The sequence below is a fragment of the Nothobranchius furzeri genome, chromosome 8, assembly GCF_043380555.1.
Source record: "Nothobranchius furzeri strain GRZ-AD chromosome 8, NfurGRZ-RIMD1, whole genome shotgun sequence".
In the NCBI taxonomy this organism is placed as follows: domain Eukaryota; kingdom Metazoa; phylum Chordata; class Actinopteri; order Cyprinodontiformes; family Nothobranchiidae; genus Nothobranchius; species Nothobranchius furzeri.
The window spans coordinates 53,232,973-53,245,352 of record NC_091748.1 but is presented as its reverse complement, the minus strand read 5'-3'; the positions used below and the strand labels follow the sequence as shown (position 1 = coordinate 53,245,352).

Here is a 12,380-nt window from a genome sequence, read left to right as displayed (position 1 = left end):
GCCTTTTAGACCGGCACAGATGTGCTCTGTTGTGGATGAGCACTTTTGCCAGACTGACACACATATGGAACGAATCATAACACAAAGACAAACTAAGATATGCTTGACCTTAACCAGATTTCTGCCCCCTGATCCGACCGTGGTGCCGGATTTAATAATGAAATAGGAGCAAATGTAAATCCTTACAAAAAAAAAACTGAGCCCATACCAGCTCTCTCTGTGTGTGTGTGTGTGTGTGTGTGTGTGTGTGTGTGTGTGTGTGTGTGTGTGTGTGTGTTTGTGTGTGTGTGTGTGTGTGTGTGTTTGGGGGAGGGTACATTGGAACTTTGCCCCCCCCCCCCCCCCCCCCCCCCCAGTTTGAAAATCCTATCTGTGCCCTTTCATTGAACACCACTTTACGTCACACAACTGCTCTCCATATCCCCTGATTGGACCAAACCACTCTAAAACAGAGTATTGCTCAAATACCACAGTAAACCCGAGTCTTGTTGTCTTGTTGCTGACCATGTCCATCCCTTCAGGGCCACTGTGACTTGCTGATGAGTTCAGTGGACTTCAACCACCTCCACAGTCCCCAGATCTCAAACCAGGTCCAGAACATTTGGGAAGTGGTGGAAAAGAAGATTAGCAGTTGTAAAATCTCAAACTGTGTGACGCTATCATGTCAATATGGACCAGAACCTCTGATGACAAATATTTGACTGGTGATTGTAGCGTAGAGAGCAAGGCTGATGTTCCAGTTGGTTCTGACCTTTCATATCAAGCAATCATTTGCTAAGAATTTGATTAAGATCACTTAACACTAACTTTTAAATAATGACTTATCAAATGTTTTAACCACACTCCGATTGCGGATTAGTATTGTGTGTGTGTGTGTGTGTGTGTGTGTGTGTGTGTGTGTGTGTGTGTGTGTGTGTGTGTGTGTGTGTGTGTGTGTGTGTGTGTGTTGTACCTGGCACCAATGTAGAGAGTCCGGTTGACCTGGAGGATCCTCTGGATGTGTAGAGGCTCATGTCTGAGCCACGTTCTGTGCGGTCGGCCCAGAAACACGGGGTATCGTCTCGCCACTGCCAGTGAACAAGAGACACAAATGCACAGATCTCAAACATTCACCTTCACCAAAGCGTAAGAGCAGCGTGAGGATTTTGTGTTATTTTTGACAGTTAAATAGCTGCAACAGGTGTTCAAGGTTAAGAGAAGACAACTGCATTAAGCAAACTCAGACATGAAAAGGAGCACAAAACCTACAAATAAGAAAAATGTTTAAACTACACTTCAAACTTTTACATTTGCAGGTGTTTGCTTCTTGACTGATTGAGATTTTCTCACACCCAGCTTTTGGTTGATTTGTTGGATTATTCATGCACAGCTGATTTAGAGGATTCAAAAACAGAGAACCAAACATCAAAAGGTAAGACTAAATGCTGTGTTTCAGAGGACGCGGTCTTCTACTGTGGTGAAAAAAATCCTGAGGGAGAGACATCTAAGATAAAAGTAGCAAAACATTTTCATCCGTCATGTTGTGCCAAAATGCAAAGAAAAAACTGAGCAGAAATAAGAGCTACATATAAATAGGAGGGATTACAGAGGAAGACCAGTGTGTTTATCTGTTTTTGACCTTCACTTGATGGTTGGAGAGACTTTTTTCATCTCATATCCTTTCATCAACTCTCTTCTCAGCAATCATTATTTTATATCACAGCTTTATCTTTTTTCATCTTTTAGTCATCTCTTTATGTTTTTTTTCTTCTCCTCCATTTTCTGGCTCTTTAATGCCTTACTCTTCACAGAGGAGACAGTCACCAGGGGGGCGGTGGGTTCAGACCATTCAATCTGATATAAATAAGGACTTCTCACCACTAAATGTAATATAAAGTATAAAAAATGACTCCAAAAAGCTTACGCTACAATTACAACTGTAAACAAACCCTAATAAGGTTTTGATCTGGAACAGGCTTGGACAAAAATGATGGCACCCCTAGAAAAGACAGAAAATAATGTGACCAAAGGGACATATTAGCATCACAGGTGTCTACAATCAGTCTATATGTAGGGCTCCAGGTAGTCATTGTGTTGTTTGGTGACATGGAGTGTACCACACTCAATATGGATCAGAGGAAGGGAAGGAAAGAGTTTTCTCATGAGGTTAGAAAGAAAATTCTAGACAAGCATGTTAAAGGTCTCGCTGGCTTTTGGACGTTGAAGTTGGGGGAAGTAGGCCGGATATGGACTGTGAACTGGCACTCAGGTTTTTGTACTGTATTTTAAAATGGATTTCTTATTGTATTTTTATAGGATTTATTACGGTATTTTACAGGGATTTCTTAAGTGTGTTTTAATGGATTTATTAATGTATTTTAATGGTCATATCTCTGTCCTATTGTGTTGCATTTTATTGATGTACAGCGCTTTGTTTGTCCATTCTGGCCATGTGAAAGCGCTCTATAAATAAAGTTGATTTGATTTGATTTGATTTGAAAGGTAAAGGCTCTGAGACCATGTCCAAGCAGCTAGATGTTCCTGTGACTACAGTTGCACACATTTTTCTGAAATTTAAGATCCACAAGACTGTAGCCAACCTCCCTGGACGTGGCCACAGGAGGAAAATTGATGACAAATTTAAGAGACGGATCATTTGAGTGGTAACAAAAGAGCCCAGAAAAACTTCTACAGAGATCCGAGGTGAACTTCAAGATCAAAGAACATCAGTGTCAGATTGCATCATCCGTAGTTGTTTAAGCCAAAGTGGACTTCATGGGAGACAACCAAGGAGGACACTATTATTGAAAGCAAGTCATAAAAAAGCCAGACTGAAATATGCCAAACTACATGTAGACAAGACATAAAGCTTCTGGGAGAATGACCAATGAGACAAAAACAGATGAGACAAAAACAGATGAGACAGCAATGGAACGTTTTGCCAGGGCACACCAGCCATGTTCATAGATGGACAAATAAATCACATCAAGAAAAGAACACTGTCCCTACTGTGATACATGGAGGAGGCTCTGTTACGTTCTGGAGCTGCTTTGCTGCATCTGGCACAGGGGGTCTTGAATCTGTGCAGGGTACGATGAAATCTCAAGACTATCAAGGGAATCTAGAGAGAAATGTGCTGGCCAGTGTCAGAAGGCTTGGTCTCGGCCAGAGGTCTTGCTGCACGTCAATGACCCAAAACACACAGCTAAAACACCCAAAAATTGCTCAGAGGAAAACATTGGACTATGAGCTTTGACCTCAATTTTATTGAGCATCTTTGGAAGGAGCTGAAATATCTGCAACAACTGGAGATGTTTGCTCATGAGGAGTGGGCCAAAATACTTGCGGGGAGGTGCAGAAGTCTCATTGATTGTTACAGGAATAGTTTGGTTGCAGTGATTTCCTCTAAAGGTTGTTCAACAACAAATTAAAGGGATACTTTTCAACTTTATCATATTTTAAAATACTTCTCTTGAGCCAGTATGTGCTAAAATGACCCTTTACAGGGTTAATGAAAGGCCATCCCGCCCATAACGTCCCCTGTAGCAAGGGTAATCCACTTGCAACTTCAGACTGGCAGGCTGCTCTGTTGGGACTTAGAAAAACTTAGAAGGCTGTGGAGACATTTCAGTCGTCAGATTAAGGTGTTAAAAAGATGAACGCATAGCAAGGAGAAAGGTTTGCTTAGGTTTTACAAACAGACACTAGGGAGGCTAAAAGTAAGCAAAACTGCCTAGTTAAGTTAGGGGTATAATTTTTGTCCAAACCTGTTCCATGAGTTTATTTTTTTAATAGTTTTGTTGAAGCATGGTTGAAAAGCAATGTCGGACTTTCGTTGGTTAAATTTCATATAACTTTTATGTATTATTACTTAAGTCAGATTCAAGTTATTTCTGTGACCATTGTGGTTTTTTCTTTCTTTGACCAAAGGGTACCAACAATTTTGTTCACGTCTGTACATCGGCTTCAATCATTGGTGTTCCTCAATGATCTAATCTGGTTCCCATTGCATTTCCTTGTGATGAATGATGTCACATGACCTTTAATCACTCTCAACTTACAAAGCAAACTAACAAAACAATCTTTATAGCGCCTCTCAAAATAAACATCATGAGGTGCTTCACAAGAACAGAACATATTTAAAAAGTTATTTAGAATATATATATATATATATATATATATATATATATATATATATATATATATATATATATATAACTCACTCAAAACACAGAGAGTTTAGCTTAATTAGAAGATTCGGATGGTTTCGGTGGCATTTTGTTCAAAATGATTAGACCTAAATTGGATTTCTTGTTCTGTTTGGAACAATGCTTTCCTACAGCTGCCAGACAGGACACTGTGCCAAGTTTAGTCCGCTCTATACAGCCCAATGGTAACATTATCTATATACATGCTTTTATTATTTTTATTTGGCTGTTAAAACCTGCACTATAACATTTTTATTAGCTTTCTTGGTAATAGTACATGTTAAACATAACTGGTATGTATTTTTTTCACATTCTTTAACCTATTCTCCAATTTTATTTGGATTAATATTCAAACTTGTCTGTAACGTTTGCTCTCTTTGTATTGAAACTATTACACTTTATCTTTACCAGGATTCCCTGGAAGAAAATCGAAACAGATGTAATACAAACAGATGGATGTGAAAAACTGCTTGTTTTGGGAAATGAATCAAATACAGAAAATACAGTAAACAAATTGTACACAAGACTCAGAAATAAGACATCCAGTGCCAATTTCCTTCAAATATTCCACAACAGAGCTAAAAGCTTCTGTTTCTTGTGGTGAGCGAATGCTGCAGCAGCTCTTAGTCAACCTGCGAGCCAGAGGCACCAGCACGTGGCTAATTTACAAAGATTAATGTACAACAAAGAACACTTCAAACATGTTGCGGTATGTAATGTGCTACTTCACTTAGTTTAATGAAACATGTGTGTAATTTTAGCCACAGTGGATTTTACTAGGACCATTACTACATGGGGGAACTAGAGTCGACACTGCTTGTGCAGAATCAAATTCATTGCAGCCTGCAGAATTTTCTCCCAATTTCAGACGTTTTAGTCGGTAACTTTATGCTTTTCTCTGATCTGAGAACTACGGTTTCTCTTCTTTCTGTGCAAAACTTTCCGTAGGTCTGTGAGTCTTGTGCTAAAATGTATATGTGCTGTTCATCAAGAGCCTCTTGCAGCTGATCCAGTATGGATCTCAGTGGTCTGACAATGTCTACTTTGTCTGGACTTTGTTGGAAAACCATCAGTCATTGTTATCGAACTGCAATCAATCAAAGTCTGGTCAGAGCTGGAGACGGCCAAGCCGACGTGGAGACGCAGAGTCTGAGTGTTGGAGGATTTGTGTCTCCTGAGGGTCTGAGCATGTTCGTAGGGAGGCAGTCGTGAATTTGAGAGCCCCTTTCTACAAGTCTGGTCTCAATCCAGGAGGTGGCCTCAGACGTCCTGACCTGGGCACCAGTCAACACCCTTCGTGTGAGAGCCTGCTTGACCTCCACAGCCTAAACCGCGACCCTACTCCTTCTCCTTACCCCTCAATTCATCATCAGTGGTGTTTGGCAGCAGCCCAGAACTTCACACATTACGGCTAGTGAGAGAGCAAGGGAGTGAGAAACTATGGGGCGAAAAAGCCAGGAGGTCATTACCTTCGGTGGGGATGAAGTTGAGAGGCCCCGCTTCCTCTGGGAATGCCAGGCTGGTTGTTTGGAGGACCCAACACAGCAGGAAGAAGCAGGGAGAGACCACCGCTGCCATAGCAACACAGCTGCAGAGTCTGGTGGAGAAGATAAAAAAAAAAGAATTGAATTAGTGCTAAAACAATAAATCGAAACCTGACACTGATTTTCAAGACCATAAAGTTCTTTGTTCTTACACAGCCTCTCTATCTTTTTGCTCAGATGTTGCCGAGAGATAAAAACACTGTTTCAAGTAAGAGATTAAAGCATCTGCTGCACCAAAGTGCCCAGTCAGTCTTGAGTGCAGCCAGATTACCGTAGCATCAAACATCACATCTCTATGACACAACTAAAAGGAAAGAGCCACAAGAGCAAGAGGAGTGGCTGACGTCTCGAGGGGAACACGGAGGGCAAAGATATGCCATTTACATGAATGAAGCCAAATCTCCAAAGGAACAGAGTGAGTGGAGTGCTCAAGCATTATCCAGGATATGAAGGCAGCTGAGAGAGGGAGAGAAGTGGTGGTTTACTTAAATTAAATGCCTTCCAGGGACACAAATCACCCCTCTGCCAGTGGAGCTAAACTGATGGTATTTTTCATTGAGCTGTACCGAGCCACATGCAGGTCTGAGATGTAATTCATGTGGAAATACAAATGACACCCAAATGAAGTTAACATCTACAAATCCATCTAGAAATTGACTCCGGCACTCAGCCTCACAGCTGAGAGCTCCTAGAATTGCAGCCAGTACTGATGTGTCGGTCGCGAACGAACCGGCTCTAAGAGCCGGCTCTTTGTAGTGAACGACGGGAGCTGGCTCGGAATTGGGAGCCGACCCCTCCCCTCTTGCTTTGGTGAACGCTACAGGCGATTGGTCAACATGTGTAACTGCGTGTCCAGACTGTCCACACACAGAGCAGTAGGGGCGGGGAAGAGGGAGGATCAGACTCAGACACACAGCAGAGCACATGCGGGTGGAGGGAGACGAGAGGGAATGAGGAGGAGGGAAAAGGCGAGAGAGAGAGAGAGAGAGAGAGAGAGAGAGAGAGAGAGAGAGAGAGAGAGAGAGAGAGAGAGAGGAGAGTGCGACGAAGACGGTGAGAAAATGAGCGACAGCAGTCGGAAAGTGGAGATTTCTTAAAGTGTTCAGTTATTAAATCAATACAAATGATAAATAGTTGATATATTGCAATTTTTTACATTAGTAAATCATGTTACATATAGTTTTGCATTTTTTGGTTATAAATATACTCTACGCAACAGAAAATCTGAGGAGCCACTTGGGAGCTGAAAGAGCCGGCTCTTTTTGGTGAGCTGAGCTAAAAGAACCGGCTCTCTAAACAGAGCCGGAATTCCCATCACTAGCAGCCAGCTTATGCCGCAAACCTCAAATTCTCTGACGGACTGACTGCAGGCCCCCTGTTCTGACACTGTGTCACATGTGTGACTCAACTTCTGAAGGGTGCTTTTTTATAAGCCTCTGATTCATCATCTAACTGGTTTTCACCCTTCTTGTTTAGGATGAAATAGCTGAACCCTAAAGCACCACAGACATCACAACATGCCCTTGCTTGAAAATCCTGCGTCGAAACACAAAGCACCGTCAACAGTCATGCACAGCTGCAACGTTTCAATTCTCAAGGTTGGATTTCTTTATCCAAACTGTGGTTTCAGACATTCTCTGTGTAAATATATACAAATAACCACCCAAAATTCACACTTGTCTACCATAAAAATATAACTGTGTACCTGATTTAGCTTTCCTCATGAAACATCTGGGATCATTTAAATGTTAATTGCGGTGTTTTCATCTAGCTTGACTACAGATTAGCACTGTAGCCATCACTAGTCATAATGTAATGACTCTTACAGCAACTTTTAACTAATTCTTTAAGGAAAAATTAATTATTCATACACGTCACCAGCTCAAAATATGTTAAAGTTATAAGCAGTTCCAACATATAATCAGTCAATTGTTCATTTCATTCATTATCATAGATTTTTACTAATTTTTATTAAGGGTTTCTGCATTTATTATCAAACGATCCATTAATTCTGCATCGCATTATTCACACATCTGCACAAATGGAAAGAGGTGACAGAATAAAGGTAAATAGATCTAGAATATCATATTTGTAATAGAGTAAAACAACTTTGTATTTCTGCTCCTCTGTTTATCATGGACACATGTAACCCCAATAATCACTTAAAACAATCAAGTATATGTGTGTTAATATTTAACCTTTTAGTGTCCATAGAAAAAAGTCTGATAAAGATTATTTTCTTAATTTAGAAAAAATTTGAAAACAAATATTTCATAATTACAGCAATTTAAAAATGTACTCAGACATTTTTTTTTTTTTTTTTTTTTTTGTCGTTACTGTTGATGGTACTGTTGTTAATGATATGGCTGTTACTGTTGTTCATATACAGGAGCTAAAATGTGCTTCCAAAAAGTCTAAACAGAAAATTTAAGTTTTCTTAAAGAAATGTTTATGACACAGCCCCGTTCAAGATAACTGAACTGTATTTTAGTGTAACAGAGGTGTTCTGTTGATACTTATAATTCACCAAAAGTCCATCCTCAGTCATTGTGTTCATTTTATCAAGTTGTTTAACTGCCTCGATATTTATTTGATGTGTTTTTGTATTTTATTTTGAAAAACGCTTCATTTCGGCAACTTCCGGTAGTGCAGCCACTTCCTGTGGTTTTCTCGGTACTCTCCTCAGATGGCGGGAGACCATCCTGAGGAGAGAGGTGTGTGTCATAACCAGTTCAGGTGCTGTACTGATGTTATTTTATTTTGCACAGCTGACATCGAATAAATCTTGCTCCAGTGGTGAAGAGGGGTGGTCGCTGTCTCATTCCTTCGCACAACACAACGCAGAAATCTACTTTGTGAGACCAGAAGGTCAAGACAGGCCAGTCACATTAGCATGAAAATAGAACATTTTAATATTTTTTTAACTATTGTGAAAAAACAGCATTATTTATAAATTGTGTACAGGTTATGGTTTAGCTTGTTTTTTTTTTTTACTGCACAACTTCTCTATTAAGTACAGCATTTTTCCTCAATGTTACCTATTTTAATCTAATACAAGTTATGAATGAATTTCCATCAGGCCATCAGACTGCTGAGCACAACGCAGACACCTCACCCTCACTACTGAAACTCCAACATTACACACTCCATACTGTACATTAATGCCACTGTTTTGCACATACCAACCTCTGTATATTTTATATCTCTTATTTTATTGTTTACTTTATTAATTTGTTAAATATGTATCTATGCATTATACACACACTCACATGCACACATGTAGAAAAATAAAAAATAAAATACTTAGCACACACATTTAGGAATGTATATACCTGACATACTATATATATTATTACTTACGGTAGATTAGCCATTTTTATAATTGCTTGTTTTTACGTTATTGTATTTTGCACAACTGTTGCTGTGAAACTCACACACAAGAATTTCACTCGCATGTACTGTACCAGTGTACCTGCACATGTGACGTGACAATAAAAGTGATTTGATGAGCTCTCTCTCTCTCCCTCTCTACCCCCCCCCCCCCCCCCCCCCCCTCCCACCAAACGATACAAACAGCCATTGTACAGCTCATCGTTTCTGGAGTCTCAGCCGTAAGCTTATCAAGTCACATAATCTTTATGGGACATTTCTCAAATTCCCCACTCTGACACCAGAACGAAAGTGGGAGGCATTGCTAATTACTCAACACCCACAAGCCGAATTACAGGAGGCAAGGAGTCACGCCGAGGAAGAAAGGAAGAAGGTCGCTGGGTGGAGAGAGATAGATGGAGCAACAGATAAATGAGGATGAATAAAGACACAGAGAGAAGATGAGAAGTCAGGAAGGCAGCATATCCAATCAGAGGTTCTTTTGTTTCCCCCATGAAAAATGTATAAGTGAATGTCAGGCGGTATGCATTCGATTAGTATAATTAGACACCCCGAGCTATACAATTTCCTCCAACAGCAGAGTAAGCAGACGTAGTAAGTAATAAAATAAGATTGTGTTGTTCATTGTGTGTGTGTATATTTATTTATCTGTGTGTGAACTTGAAAAGGGTTCTGAGCTAATGTGTGTCGGTAATTATGACAACTCGATTCAGCCAAGTCTGGTCAGAGGCATCGCCGCAGGATAAAGAAGCATGGCTCAAATACGACTCTGCTGTGAAACGTCAGTGTTTCAACTTTGAATATCACTGAAGTCAGGGCACAATTTCAGATTCGTGGACTTAAGGACGATATAGCAAAACGGTCAAGAAAGAGTATTATTCCCAGTGTTTTGCATTCATATTCAGGAAATGAACCATCATTTCAGGAACTTTGTGCTTGCCAAATTCATGCTCTAAACAGTAGAAACGTTCTAAAACTTGCTGATGAAAGAATTGGTTGTGCCAGGAATGGCCGTGTCTGCTGTGCAGCAGTGCCTGGGCTAAAGTGTGTAGGAAGTGTGTGGGGAGTGTGAGTAGGTGCATGGCATGCATTCTTGTGTTGGTTGGATGTGTTTATGTGTGAGCATGAGGGTGGGAGTGTGTGACTGCTTGTGTGTGACTATCGATCTTGCAGGTAGGGTCTTGGACTCCTCCCCTCTCCTGGGACATATTTGGTCTACCCTCCGCGCCACATTTCTTGCTGGTGGGTTGTGCCTCCATCTGCCTGTGTATTTGTAGCTCTCGTGTCTGCGGCTGGGTGTTGTGGCATCTGCCGGCTCGTCCCTGGCGGCTGCCCGGCGGGGTCCACCGGGGTCTGGTTGCCCGTACGTCTCGGGCCACTGAGGTCTGAGCTCCGGCCACCCATGTGTGGGCGCATGCGGGCGGATCGAGGGGCTCAATATTTAACCTTTTTCCTCCCACCTCTTCCTTTAAAAACTGTAAGACTTGTTTTTGGTTCTCAGACATGAATTCTGATTGCTTTACAGCCAGACATGCAGAAAGACTGAACTCCAGTTCTTACCACATGTATTATTGGCTAATTTATTGGACTGAATGGCATTTATGACCTTTATGGAACAAGCAGTCACTGAGCTGTCTGAAACTAGGGTGAAACCTAAACTTATAGCTAATCAACAGAAAAATCTGTGGAGTTTAAGTGAAACTCTAACGAGGACAAAGTCAAGTGCAGCAGACATAACAGGAAAAATAAAGACGTGAGGAATGTCTGCAATGTTAAATTAGATTTCGCTTACATGGTGACCTCGTCCTGCTGAGGTCTCTGGGTTTTGCGTGTAAATACAACCCTCATCATCAAATGAAGATGCTAATATACTCTGAAGTGTTTTTGTTACTTATTACTGTTGCCATGGTGGCTCTTGCTTTCTCTTCTCTTCAGTTTTTTTCCCACATTTTTCACCCTCGTTATGCAGCAGTTTATCTGTGGCTCTGGCTCCGTCTTCATTCTTGATTATGTGTTTTTTTTTAATGCAGCTGTGAGGTTCTTGCACAAAAAATTGGACCAAAATGGATTTAAAAGAAAGTGAGATTATGCATGTCCCAGATATAAGGGCATGGGTAATGAAATACAGCTGCATTAATGGGGCCATGCACAGCAGCGTCGGTGTTTGGGGTATTCATGATTGAAATGTTTAACAGGGTGGTTGCAAGTATTATGCAAAGGTATCAGAAGACTCTACTCAAGCAATAATGCATAATATAATCCCCTTTCACACTTATCATCCAGCTTCAAAACGCCTGCTCAGATGATTAAATGTAAGCATCGTTTTCCAATCCAATCCTCCTTTTTCTCACAGCAAACCAAACGGTGTTTTCCGTTTCACATCAAACGGGCTGTTTGCTATACGTTTTCATGGATTTGCATCCATTTAAGCTGCATTCATCGGTTATAAAATATGTTAATGATGCATTACAAAAGAATAGATTTTCAGTAAATGGTTCAAATATCACAACCTAACTCTTCAGTTGCCATCAGTGAAATGAATTAGTTTCGTATTTTTGGCTCTTAACCTTCTGACTTGGTTCTTCTCAAAGCTTTCAACAAGCACCTCTCCAACAGGCTGACTGGCAACTCCAAAGAGGTTAGACACACGCTACACAAAGTTACGAGCTACATTTAGAGTTGGGTACAACCACTTTATTCTTTTTTTTTGTTTGTTTGTTTTCATTTTAACTCCACAATATATGTATAGCCCATTCTGAATCGGCGCCACCTCGAGACAACCATTCACGCTTTCATCACCTCAAGGTTGGACTACTCCAATGCAATTCTGTTTGGCATTTCAAAAGCCGCATTATCTCGCCTTCAGCTGATACAAAATGCTACAGCAAGATTTCTGACCAATACTGGCCGTCGACAACACATCACTCCAATTTTAGCAAGACTTCACTGGCTTCCTGTGCACTACCGTATACATTTTACATTTTTATTGTTTGTTTTTAAGGCGCTGAATGGCTTAGCACCACCTTACATATCCGAGCTACTCACTCCTTATGTGCCAGGCAGAACTCTCCGTTCAGGTGACCTACACCTACAGATTCCCCGTCAACTCTGCAAAACCCGTGGTGAACGAGCTTTTTCTGTCTGCGCTCCGAAACTCTGGAATGATCTGCTGCTGAATATCAGACTCTCCTCCTCCATTGGGGTTTTTAAGTCCCACTTAAAGACTTACTTTTATTCCCTTGCTTTTACTGCCTAGCTA

The 12,380-nt window shown here is 40.8% G+C and overlaps 1 protein-coding gene across 2 annotated transcripts in view; it reads right to left on the bottom strand.

Annotated features, from left to right (window-relative positions):
* The window catches only part of sema6bb (sema domain, transmembrane domain (TM), and cytoplasmic domain, (semaphorin) 6Bb), a 249,276-nt gene that overhangs the window by 99,867 nt on the left and 137,029 nt on the right, over positions 1–12,380 (bottom strand). For both annotated transcript variants that reach the window (XM_015971501.3, XM_015971502.3), the window contains exons 2-3: positions 5,657–5,784; positions 953–1,067 (exon numbers count right to left, since the gene is read on the bottom strand). In XM_015971501.3, the coding sequence (XP_015826987.1) occupies positions 953–1,067; positions 5,657–5,765 (224 nt within the window). In that variant the 5' untranslated portion in view covers positions 5,766–5,784. The remainder of the gene's footprint in view (positions 1–952; positions 1,068–5,656; positions 5,785–12,380) is intronic.